The 13,402-nt window shown below is 51.4% G+C and overlaps 1 protein-coding gene across 2 annotated transcripts in view; it reads left to right on the top strand.

The window, feature by feature from the left end:
* Positions 1-13,402, top strand: part of RCAN2 (regulator of calcineurin 2) — a 442,692-nt gene that overhangs the window by 157,006 nt on the left and 272,284 nt on the right. Inside the window, exon 1 of one of the 2 annotated variants that reach the window (XM_085610545.1) lies at positions 10,238-11,511. The exons of the other annotated variant lie outside the window; for it this stretch is intronic. Coding sequence (XP_085466671.1) covers positions 11,425-11,511 — 87 coding nt within the window. The 5' untranslated portion in view covers positions 10,238-11,424. Of the gene's footprint in view, positions 1-10,237; positions 11,512-13,402 lie in introns of those variants that run through there. 2 annotated transcript variants of the gene reach the window in all.

Here is a 13,402-nt window from a genome sequence, read left to right as displayed (position 1 = left end):
GAAACAGGGAAAAAGGAATAAGAAAGAACCCCACCAGGCGGGGGGGTGGAGAAAATATAATAAACTGGAGGAGGGCCTTCAGAACATACCCCCGGCTTCTCCCTCCCGCACAGTAAGGTATCCCAACAGCAAACAATAAGTAGCACCAAATCGACGATAAAACAAAAGGGGGAATGGGGAGCATTGCGCACCGAATATGCTAGTAACTATGTCCTGGGAGTACACAACCGTGAGTCCGCCCGTCTACCAGATGACCACCCCGAGGGATCAGCCTCATCCCTGACCACTCCTGGCGATGCTGCCCATGCCTACCCCTCGACCCAGCGCCATGTCCGACGTTCCAAGGTGAAGGGATGTCCCAAAACAACCGGGAAGCGACGCACACAGGTGGGGTGGAGGTCTCAGAACGCCAACACAGTCCGCCTCTCGGAGGGACATCTTTCCCAGTGCTGCCCCAGGATCTGCACGGCACACAAGGTCCGGGAAGGCTGAATCATCCAAAGTAGACAGACATTGCTGGGAAAGTCCCCGGGTCACCGGAGGTCGTGCACGGGACGAGGCCACCACCTTCCACTCGGAACCACTACCTCCGGAACAGACCAAACCCTCAGTCAGCCGATCATACGGTAGCATACTGTCCGGAGTGTCCGGCTGTGCACTAATCGCAGGGATGGCCGCGACATTATCCTCCTGTGTGCAGTGTAGGAAGTCCCTGTGTAACTGTGGACCAGCATACCGCCATTGTCCCAACGCTGATGCCACACCGTCGATCTTACTCCCCAAGACCTCGATGCCACGAGCCAAGGAGAAATGAAGGGCACCAAGGGCCTCAAGGAGGTCGCCGTACCCCCGCACTGCTCCCCGCGGCCGCTCTGCCACACTCCCAAAAGTCACACACTCCCAATCCTGCTGCGACCCGGTGGACAGGATAGTAGGCTGCATCGCAACAAGATGGCCGCCGGGGGAGGCCCGACTCGTATGGGGGCCGGGACCCAGGGACAAGCACCTCGGGGTCCACGTCGCTGGAGACAGGGGTCCGGGGGCAGGCACAAAGTCAGCCGTTGCGTGGACTCGGGCAACAGTCGTCTCCACCAAGGACCAGCAGCCGCGAAAATCCGGGTGCAATCTGCAAGGATCAGGGCGAGCTAGGGGCGGTGTCCGGGCAGCTCACCGTCAAAGGCAGGGGCAAACACCGAAGAGTCTGAGAACTGCACCCCCGGGCATGCCCTCGATCCACTACGCTTCAGCAACGGGAGCGGCCGCGGCGAGATGCAGGCCGGGGGCAGCACCGCTCCGGCGGACCGACTCCACCCAGTCACCACAGGCCGTTGTTGTTAAACTGCCACCCGGCCAAGGCGTCCACTCGAGGTCCCGGCTCCGGGGCTGCACGGGCCGCAAAGTTCATCCGCAGATTTCTCAGGCGGTACAGTAGCCAGAAACCCCGGAGTCACACGATCGGTTGCCACTCTCCTTCACAAACACGATCCCATGGCGCAAGCTGAGGATCTAGTACAGGATATCCGTGCGGGATGCGGAGGTTCACGGAGCCGGGAATCTACGCTGCCGTCTCGGTCGCCATCTTGGCTCCTCCCCCTCTGCTAAAATATTAATGTGCAAATATTACAAAGACCTTTATTAGTCACGTTTCTACGCACACACTTACAAGTCTCATTTATTTTCATGAGGAGTATTTTAAATATGTAATCCTCCATCTTCTCTTAGTAAAATTCATGACACAGAATATAATTGTGTGCTGACTACGCATAATTATGATGCACTCCTACAGTATCTCAGGATGGGATCAAAATTACGCTGCTCCACCTCAGACCGATTTCTAGCTAGGTTGGAGATCACGTTTCCTCTGCTTATCGATTTCAACCCCTATCGTGCTCTGGCAGGGCTTCTACGATTCATGTCCTTGTGCTTGACAGGCATCACTCAGTAGTTACTGTAAAGCATCTTTTCTTGGTGCAGAAAGAATTGAATGCCTCTGTGCATGCTTGTGTATTGAAAGATGGTTAAAGAAAAACAAAGTTAATGACCTTTACACATGGTTTGCATGATCACTAGACTAATGAACTGAGAAAGTAGTTTCCTTTAAGAATCGTAATGAGTCCAGCACGCCTTGCTGTAGAACACCTTTTGATCACTCTGCAACTGTGATCCAGAAAGTAAATGTCATAAAACAATACGCACCTACCCTTACATATCTTTGTGAATTGGCCCCAAAACATCCAAAAAGGGATTATTCAGGTCATATTAATATACCTATGGAACAAATAGAAAGTACTGTCCCCTCTTTACTTTTGCTACTAAGGAGTTAGATCCTTTGCGCTGATTCACAAAGGAATATAAGAGTATGTAAAAGAGTATTCCTGTGGTACTACTTCCTTTACTCATAACTGCTTGTTTATCATCCACTTAGGATGTCTGCATGGCGAGAGTTCATGGTGCTGGACACTGCCTGAAGCTACACAGCACGATTTGGGGAGCAGGGTACCCACCAGGCTGCGGTAAAGCTGCCTGTCTGTGCCTTTTGAAATGCACACAGTTGTAGGGGCAGCAACCGGTGAATCCCTTTTTCTCATGGCCAAAATTTGCAGTGACTGATCGATAATGCTGTCTTTAGGGCAGTGGTGTGGCTGCGCAGGGCGCTGGAAGGGGGGGCACTGACCTCAGGGGGTCACAAGCAATAACTTATGATTTAAAGGCACCTGTTGTAGAGTTCCTTGTGTATCCAGCTTTCAGACATCAATAAAAATGTCAGGAAAACTCTTGTGATTAATGTCCCTGCTACAGAGAGACATCTGAGTTTTGTCTAGTGGTTGTTTTGACTCACCATAAAGCAGTGCAGAGGGTTAACATGCCTGCTGCAAAGAACACGTTGCGTGCAGATCACAGATCTGTATTTTATGTGGCTAGCTGAGTGGGTTAACTTTAAAACAAATTAAATGCTTGTGAAAGAGGGTCTGTGGAGGGATGAGGGGCACTTTTGTATGATGGTAGTAAGGGAATCTGAGGAGGAGATCATGGGGGGCGCCAGAAGAGATTGTCGCGCCGGGCGCCACCAGCGCTAAAGCTGGCCCTGCTGATCGTAGAAGAAGCTCGGTGTCGGAAGCTGTGCTTTTCACTATCAGTTTGAGGCTTGCCTCGTTCCTACAACAGTAACACATTTCTTCTAAAATAGTAAACATCTCATTTAAAAAAAAAACTCTGTTGAAACGTAAATGTTGCTTAACACTGTCAGTAAGATCAGGGCCAGAGACGTTTTAAGGCATACATACCAACCCTCCCGATTCAGGCGGGAGACTACCGATTGCAAGGCTAGTCTCCCGCCTCCCGATTCAAGCATCTAGAAACCTGATTCCTCGGGGTTTCAGCAGACAGGGTTTGGTATCGTGTAACGTGCTAATTCTTCCAGCAATAGTCAGAGTGGCGATGCAGGGGCTCGAAGGGGTGAAAAACCAACAAAGCCTAATTAACAAGCAAAAGGTCTTTCAAAGACCTGTGAAGTACTCGGGGCGGCTGTGTGTGTGCCCAGGAAGCTGTTTCAGCCCGGGCTTCCACACACGATGGAGGGGGGGGGGGTTGGTGTATGCACTGCCAGCAACCTGCCAGGCCAGTGCACAACACTTTCATCACCCTCTCTCTACCATTGCACTCCATGCTTCTGAAAGGTAAGAAAAAACGTGCATTTGCGTTTCAAATGTCCGATCCTGCAGCAGCAAGCTTCCAAAGCCCATACATGACAGTAACCCGATTCAAGGACCCATTCTCCCGATGTTTTCTAAAAAATCTCCCACTTTGCTCTTCTGAAATGTTGGCATGTATGGTTTTAAGGAATGGGCAAAGTGGGCAATTTCCCAGGGCCCACGGCTTTCAAGAGGCCCCTGGGGAAGTAAACTTTATCTATCTCACCTCTGTTTATCTCCACATCTCAACCTCTCTGTTTTCTTCCCAGGCCCGGTTCTAGCGGGTGGGCCGAGTGGGCCAGGCCCAGCCAAACATGAGCCTGGCCCACCCAAACAGGAGCCTTGACCCTCGCAGTGAGGCCTTGAAGGCAAGCGCGCAACGCCATTGGGCTCAAGGTGCTTCAACTCCACCCCCTCTCCCCCCTTGTGTGTGTCAGCCAGGCTGAGACAGCTTCCCATGTGCCCGAGTACTTCACAGGTCTCTAAAAGACCATTTACATGTTATCGAGGCTTTGTTTATTTTTTCACCACTTCAGTTCCACTAGGGGCATGGCGAAAGGCGACAAATCCTTTCTTTGACAATGGTAACCTTTGCCTACTGTTCTGTGTGGATATTTCTTTTTCTATGCAGCAGAGAAAAGAGGTTTGTTCATTCCTATTCACCTTTCTTGACCCCTGCAGCTGCTTATCACACCAGGATGTGACACAAAGTTTGACTAATGGAGTAGGTAAGAGAATGTGTTACTATTAGTTTTTCTTTTTAAAATCTGTGCAGGCCCAGCAGCAGGACACATACTTCGTGTGTGCTTCATTTAAACAGTTTTTATCATTATCATGGCTGATGCAGGACAACAATAAGACAATAAAAAAATGCCCAGATAATGCTGGAGAGCAATCATTTGTTAGTAGTTTTTAAATGCAGATGAACTGTATTTTATGTGGAAGCTCAGTGGGTTATGCCTTTGTCACCGAGATCCTTGTGTTACTTGCAGTTCAGAAGTTACAATCCTAACATAGGACAGTGACGAATGAACTGTCATCAAAGAGCTGCAAACAAACATGAATTTTATAGTTAGAACTTCGCTTTTTTTGTTTTGTGATATAGTTAGAACTTCCCCAGTCTTTCATTATTGTAATGTTGCTAAAAATGAGTATGTTCGGGCAGATATACATTTTTATCAGTAACGCTGACCCCACGGAATACTCTTTAAATCCTAAGGTTGTGTTTCCCCAGAGCAAACCCTCTTAAAATATACTGCCCACCACCAGTATGGATGACATGTGATTCCTACACCTTGTAATCCTCATTGGGTTATGTGACATCCCTGTAGACTGATTTACATACTTGTATGATTCATTGTCTCTGTATAATGTGTGCGTGGTGTAAAATACTGACACACACTACACTGATATGAGTAGCGCTATACAACAAATGAAATGCATATGAGAGAGGGGCTACGTAAAGATGTTGATGGGTGGCAGTGAGGGAATCCGAGAAGGACGTAGTGGGAGGGGCTATGGAGCGATGTGGGGCACTGTTGGAGGGTGGCAGTAAGGGATTCCGAGGAAGAGGTCATGGGGTGGAGGGGGGAGCTAGGGAGAGATGAGCGGCACTGCTAGAGGGAGGTAGTGAGGGCCTGAGGAGGAGGTCATGAGGGGGAGGGGCTACAGAGAGATGAGGGGCACTGGTGGAGGGTGGCAGTGAGGGAATCCGAGCAGGAGGTCATGAGGGGGAGGTGCTATGGGTAGATGAGGGGCACTTGTGGCATGTGGCAGTGAAGGAATCCGAGGGGGAGGTCAATAGGGGGGCCATGGAGGGATGAGGGGCACTGTTAGAAGGTGGTAGTAAAGGTATTTACAGAGAAAGAGGTTATAGGTGCGGCACAAAAAAGACTTCCGCATCAGCACTGAAGCCGGCCCTGTCATGGCCTTTCTGTTTTTGCTTATTTAATTAGCAGTCGGGTCATAAGGGCTACTGTGGAACATACTTTAAAGTGCGTGGTAATTATATTTACTGCTATATTCAATGTTTTAAGTTTGAAGGTGATTTTACTAATGTTTTTACCGGGAAAAATGAAAGTGGAGTCCTATGGTGCCTGATATGGGGCTGGGGCCCAAGGTCAGATGTGAGATAAGGTGCACTGGAGAGGAGCAGTGGATAATCAAGCCTGTAAGGGAGTGCGTTGCAGAGTCCGGGGTCAGGAGAAGTAGTAATGAAGAGGGATTCTCACTGAAGGCTCACACAGAGGGAGCCCGAGAAGTGTCACTTGCCTGATACTCCTACCTCAGAAACCTCCTCTTCCCATCAAAGGAACATTACATAGAAAAAACACTTTTTAAGAGTGATAACATTTAGAAAGAGATTTGGAAAACAGTGTGTTTGACTGGGCCTTGTAAGACTAAGAAGAGATAAAGGAGGGCCCTGAAGCAGGCCTGCCTAGACATATATGCGACAAATTGAGCCCGCAGTGGCCCACCCGAAGGCACCCTTGGCCACCCAAATAAAAATTCCTGGAGCCGGGCCTGTTTCTGCCTATCTCTACCTCTGAATCTGTTTCCCTTTGCCAAGTCTAGGTCTAGAGGCGGTCGCATGCTGGATGACCACGAACTGCCTCCAGCTTAACGCTAATAAGTCTGAAGTGTTGTTGGTTGGAAAGGACAAGGGGTTCTGGAGTACGCAGTGGTGGCCAGTATCCTTGGGCTGTGCCCCAACTCCTGAGTCGGCGGTGAAGAATCTGGGGATCTGGCTTGACTCCACTCTTGGATTTCAAGATCATACTAAAAAGATCGCTGGCACCTGCTTTGGACTCTTACGGGGACTGAGGCCTATATTGGGGTTCTTTGACCCAGCCACACGTCAGCTGATAGTCCAGGCGACTATTTTGTCGAGACTTGATTATGCCAACTCCTTACTGTTTGGTGCCAATAAGGCGGAAGTGAACCGCCTTCAACGAGTCCAGAACGCAGCAGCTCGAGTTCTTCACTGGCTTCCCATCTCCAAGAGAATCGAATTTAAGACACTGTGCTTAGCCTTTAACATTTTTAAACTCTCCACCCTTGAGATCCTATTCAATTTGCTGGTCCCCTATGTCCCACCCGCCAGCTACGCACTGCTGAGCAAATCCTGGCCACTGTTCCCCGAGTGAAACGCATCAGGGCGGGGGGCAGGTCCTTCCGCTATCTGGCCGCTAAGTTATGGAACTCCCTCCCTGTGCAGATTCGTTGTTTAGACTGCCTGGCATCCTTCCGCAAAACCATCAGAACCCACCTGTTTCCGACAGTCCAGCCCTGGCTCTCTTTGGACACTGCTATCAGCGCCGGGACGCCCCTTCGCTGGGGCAGCTGCGCGCTATACAAGAGGATATAACATAACATAACAAGTGGCATTTTATGGATTTTGGGGGGCCCTGGAAAGACATATTTTAACTTTTTTTGTGTGAAACCAGTTTTGTTTAATTTTGCCATCATTTAGTAGAAAATAGGTAATAAAATTGAAAGTTGTACATACAGGGGGCCCCAAAAAGATGTCTTGCCAAGGGCCCCGACAATCCTTAAAACAACACTGAGCAGGGATGCACATCAAAAACAGTAACGTGACATTTTGAGGTAATTACAGACGTCTCTCTTTGCTATATATAGTACTGTACGGAAGATACAATTAACAAATATGTCATGCCAAATTAATGAGCAGAAAAACATTTGCGAGCATTTAATCACTGGTGGACAGAATCCCACCTAGTGGCGTAGCTAGACCTTTTGCCGCCCGTGGCGGTTGGGTGGTTGCCGCCCCACGACAGTTGCAGGTGAGAGGGGGGGGTGATGGTGGCGACAGTCCCAAAACTTGTGCTGCCCATGGCGGACCATGCCACCGTGCCCCCCCCCCCCCCCCCACCTCCTCTCGGCTTTTCCACTGAACTTACTGCAACTGGTCGTTAAGGAGGAAAGAAAAAAAATCGTAAATCTCAAAAGGAATGAAATTCATTCTTTTACGCCACCTGTGTGGGGGGGGGGGGCATAATTGGGCTAAAGACGCAGTCACCCAAATTCACTTCACAGGCGACCTAGAGAACGGACAGATTTTGGGGGCTTCACATAGTTTGTCTGGATCTGCCTGGACAGCAACACATGATCCAGGAACACCACATAAACTGCCCAAACCTGGGATGTTTGTGGTTCTTGAGAATTTATAGGGAGTCTCCCACCTTTTTTTTCATCCGGGTCAGCAAAATGTCTTTGATTCGTCCAGCGAAGCACTTGTTTATCAAGGAATAAAAAAATGACCCAGCTCTTGTTATTGGTATTAAAGGGGTGAAATGCTCCTAATAGGGGCGGCAGCCCCCCGACTCTCAAGAGCCCGATATGGCTACATCTGGATGTTTTACAGACTAGCCATGTCATGAATTAAAGTATGGTTTTCATCTGAACTATTTACTAAATCGGTTTTGATCATAATTGCACTATTTCTGATTATTTAAATGTCACTTATATTTAATAAACACCCTGTGTCTTACTGATGTTCCAGTGTCCAAGAGATAGCCTGTGGCCCCAGTCTCACCTGCATGAATATGTGACAACCTTGAGATACAAGAGAGCATCATCAGATTTCCCACCTTCAAGACCTGTGCACCAGCTCAACAGATGCAAAGCTTCTCCAAACTGGACTTGAATAAAGAATATCACAGAACTGCATCACAACGTGGGCCTATTTAGGTGCAAGTGATTCATCTTGGTGTTTGGCAGTATCCAGCAAGATAATGCCATAGTGTGGGTTTGTGGTGCTTTTGCCGAGGCCGCCATGCCATGCCTCTTCCCCTCAGGCTCTCCCCGTCTCTGTCGCAATTCAGGAAGGATCTCAAGACCTGGCTCTTCGAATAGACCACAGCGCCCAGTCGGAACTGCAACCCCCTCCCCTCAGCGCCTTGAGACCCTCATGGGTGAGTAGCCACGCTTAACAAGCAATGATTGATTGATTGACACTCAAACTAAATTAAATGTGATCTATGCCAACCAACCTTAAAGTTCTTTGGGCACATACGGACTTGTGAACGCGTAAGGCACCGCCCAGAGAAGGTGAAAGTCCTTGTGCCTGCACCTTCCAATGTGTCCCCCCTTTGTTCCTTCCTGTGTATGGTCAGCTACTGCGCTAAGATCCGTTGAGGGGACATCGCATCTATCAGTACCTCACTGAGAGATGTAACCAAGAAAAAACAGGCAACCAACTGGTCTCAAAACTGTCAAGCAGCGTTTGAAGCCATCAACATGGCTTGTTTTGATCTAGCCTTGCAAACTGAACTTGTCATAGACATTTGGAATTGATACCACCCTATCCCGGCGAGTAGTTGACCCGAGGGTACTAATAAGGGTCACTGCAGACGACATGCCTGCGAACAGATGGGTAGTGTGGCAGTGGTCTGGGCCTGCAAACATTCCCATCGTTTTCTGTATGGAAGGGCTATCACCAGTGTCACTTTATCACCATCTGAGGACCTTCAAAACAAAGATGCCACCATCCATTGAGCACTGTGGTGTGTCTGATCTTTGTATCAAAAGTGATCAAATCACAGTGATGAGGTCAAAAGAGGTCATCGACCCTCCACCCTCAGAGAACAGAAGGCTTCCCGCCGTACCCTAGCTGAACTGACTCACTGCAAAGGCCTGCTCTTGGGTGGAACTCCAGTGACCATCCACAGGCATGGTGGAGTCGACACCACTTGACTCGTGAAGGTCACGAGGACAATGTGACCACATACAGACTGCTGCAAACAATGTGCTGCTGAGGTGTGGCGAGTTCTGACGGTGCGGCCCATGCGTGAAGTCTGCCAGAGATTTGGAAAAGGCAGTCCTCGGGGGTTCTCCACGTGTCGTCGTGGTCTGACAGCGTGTGGGAAGAGATGGCAGTCGACTCCTTCAACCTTGTGCCCACTGGACTCTTTAGCCCTCTCCTACTGGGCCACAGCTACCCCTTACAATGGGTGAGTATTCCAGGGCTCGTGAGGGCATGGCTGCGCCCACCACAGCTGGAGATGTGGTCATTTCTGCAGAGATGTTCTGAACGTTTAGAATACAGATGTGCTATCAACTGGATGCGGTAAAAGAAAACAGATCTACAATTTCCACAGGATTTGCTGCCTGGGCACAACTGTACTTATTTGCGCATGTCTCGGCTCTCGTAGAAGTTGTAAACAGACTGAACGCGCAGCATTAGGCACGCTATATCAATAAAAAAAGTGCACGTTTCAGATATGCTTCGTTGAACGGGCTCACAATTCGCATCCCTTTACTACAAGCGCCCTCGGTGCCAGCGAGACCCGAGTGCAGCCGGGGCCTGTGTTCCAGCAGCGGATGCGTGTGTCAGGCCCGGCGGGGCGCACGGGTGCATCGATCCGCTCCCAGTTCAAATTTAGCTCATAATCATGTTCCGCCGCAGCGCCCGGAGATAAAAGGGCGCGGGGAGAATGGATTTCGCGTCCGCCGGGCCCGCGCTGTCGTCATCGGCCGGGAGAGGGCCGGTGCTGTTACCAGGCGAGGCTGGGGGGGAGGGAGTGGGGGGCAGTCTGCGGGCGGAGGGGGCTCTGCAGCTGGCCGGGGCTGTGTGCGAGGTGCGTCTGAAGTTACCGTACGCTGCTCTACCTACGCACACCGACCTCCTGCGCCGTCTGAAGCCGTACACCGACCTCCACGCAGCGGTCTGAAGTTACAGCGCACCTCTCCACACACGCCGACCTCCCTGCACCGGTCTGATGTTACCGCACACCGACCTCCGCGCACCGCAGGCCGGCTTTGTATGAAGTGCTGCGCCTGAAGTTACCGCACATCGACCTCCCCGCACCAGTCTGATGTTACCGCACAACGACGTCCTCGCACCAGTCTGATGTTACCGCACACCGTGACCGACCTCCACGCACCGCCGGGGGGCTTTGTATGAACGCGCTGCTCCTGAAGTTACCGCACACCGACGTCAACTCACGGGAGGAGGACTGTGCAGCCGGCCAAAGATGTGAGTGCCCAGACTGCGAGTGACGTTACCGCATACCGACCTCATCGCACCGGTCTGAAGTTACCGCACCGCGATCTGCATACCCCAGAGGGGGGCTGTGCACCCTGCTAGAACTGTGTGCATGCGGCTGCAACTGTGGTACCGCACACCGACCTCTCCATACCGGCCTGATGGTACCACACAAGGGGACTTAGTGTTTACATGCTGCGCCTGAAAGTTACCGCACATCGACAAGTCTGTTACCGCACACCGACCTCCCCGCACCAGTCTGGTGTTACCGCACACCGACCTCTCCACACCAGTCTGAAGTTGCCGCACCGTGCAAGGGAAGGGGACAGTGCAGCTAGCCGACGCTGTGTGTGCGCAGGCTTAGAGTGACATTACCACACACTGTCCTCCGCACACCGGTCTGAAGTTACCGCACAGCGATCTCCTTCCTCCTCGGGGAGCTGTGCACCCTGCCAGAGCTGTGTGCATGCGGCTGCATCAGAAGTTATTGCACACCGACCCCCACGCTGAGGTCTGTAATTACCGCACCACTCTCCAGGCACCGTCTGAAGTTACCTCACACAGACCTTCGCTTACCGGCAGGGGCCTTGCAGCGGCCAGGACTGGGGTGCGCGGCCTTCGTCCGAAGTTACCGCACGCTCCGACCTCCGCACCCCCGGAGTGGCTGTGACTGGGCAGGTCTCGCCGCGGTTACCCTCACTTCGACCCCTGCATAGGGCAGGAGGGATGCCCGCCCGCACCATGGACTTCGACGCCCGCACCCTGGTGGCCTGCGCCACGGACGCCGAAGTCTTCACTGTGCCCGAAGTTCAGGTAGGCTGGTGGGGCCGGGGTCTGACACAGCCACTCACTGTCTCCACCTCACTGGAGTCGGGAGAGTGACTGTAGTGACTTTATGCAGGGATCGGTAGCTGTGCTCTGGTTGGTGTGCCTCCCATTGTCTGTCTGTGCTGCAGGGGGTCCCAGGCTGTCTCGCGTCACGTTTGTGCGTTTCATTGAAACTATGCTGGGCTGTGGCACTCCTCCTGCCGGTGTGTGTCCAGTGCGAGTGTCTCACCAGGGCTCTTCGGATGTCTCTAGTACATTGTAAGTGTCTCATTCAGTCTGCTCAAAATACATGTCTCCGTTCAGACATGGGTGACTCACACCACATAGTCAGAGTTTTTTTTTTACCTACCCCATGTCAGGTGTGACTGTCTCACCATTTCTCGGTTGTACCTGACAGTCTCACGCCATCCATTCAGATCTCTCTATTCCCTCATGTAGGGTGTGATGCCCCCATTCTCAGTCCGTTCACGGCTGTCTAGTAGATCCATGCTGGGGGTGATTGCCTCACGGTCTCTGCACAGCTCCCCGGGGGTCCCTAGTCAAATGTGAGTGTCTCACGCAGTTCATGCAGAGATATTAAGTTTTCTTATGCCGGGTGTAAACGTCACCTGGTCTGTTCATTGCTCTCTAGAAGTCCCATGCCGTGTCCGAGTGTCTCAGGGTATTCCGGCCTCTTCACTCACATCAAGCGTGAGTGTCTCACCTGATCTGTGCAGTGTCTCAGCCTAGTCAGGCTGCTGCAAGGGTCTCATGTTGGGTGCAGGTGCCTCCCCTGGTCTGTCCATTGCTCTGTAGACGTCCCATGCCATGCCTGGATGTCTCAGTTTATTCCAGCCTCCCTGCTTATGTCAGCTGGGGGTGTCTCATCTGGTCTGTTCACTGCTGTCTAAATGTCCCATACCACTTCCGAGTGTAGTCGGTCTCTTTGGTTACGTCAGGTGTGAGTGTCTCATCTCATCTGTTTTTCTCTCTCTGAGTCTAGATGTTCCATGTCGTGTCTGCATTTCCGGTCTGTTCAGGCCTCTCTAGTTATAACGTCCGGCCTATCTACCTACGCCAGGCACGTGTCTCGCCTGATCTGTTCACTGCTCTCTAGATGTCCCGTGCTCTGTCTGAGCATGTCTCTTCAGGCCCATGTAGTTATCTGATGTCAGTTGCGAATGTCTCGTCTGGTCTGTCCATTGCTCTATATATTTTTTTTTTATTTCATTTGATTTTTTTAAACCACATTTTAATGTTACTTTCCATCATAACAATCAACTATCACCTCATGTATTCGGTGGCAGTTCAGTCCTCTCCCATACTCTGGCTACACAGAACTCTTGCTGTCTAATACTCAAATGAAGCTAGCCAGGCTCCCCTTCTGAGCCCTTGCATGTGGGGGGGGGGGGGGGGGGGGGGGTGGGGGGGGAGGGGTGCGTCTGGGGTTTTCAGCTCAGCGTCCACCCGGTGCTCCATAGATGTCCCAGGCCATGTCTGGATGTCTCATCCTATTCAGCCCTCTCTAGTAACAAAGTCAGGTGTAAGTGTCTCACCCCTAAGGACTGCTCTCTAGTGTCCCCGTATCATGTCTGGTGTTGGGTGTGAGAGTCTGAGACCCCTGGAAGCACTCCCCCGTGACCTGAGATAACCCCGGGCATCATGTCTTGCAGCCAGTGGAGCGTCTGTCGGGGCGGTGGGTACAGTCACAGCTGTGACCATCAGTGCTGGAAGCTCCCTCAAAAACAAGGATGTGAGTCGGGGGCAATAACGGCTCGTAGAGGCCTCCTGCTCAAACATGCCTCCCTGGGTTTAAGCTTCGTCTGAGAGAAAATCCATCCTGCCTCTGGACCCGTGCATCCTAGGCACTGGCGCGAGCGCTCTGCTGCTGCCGCCC

This window comes from Triturus cristatus, chromosome 6, assembly GCF_964204655.1.
Source record: "Triturus cristatus chromosome 6, aTriCri1.1, whole genome shotgun sequence".
Lineage (NCBI taxonomy): Eukaryota > Metazoa > Chordata > Amphibia > Caudata > Salamandridae > Triturus > Triturus cristatus.
The sequence above is the reverse complement of the archived record's forward strand: the minus strand, read 5'-3'. Positions and strand labels throughout refer to the sequence as shown.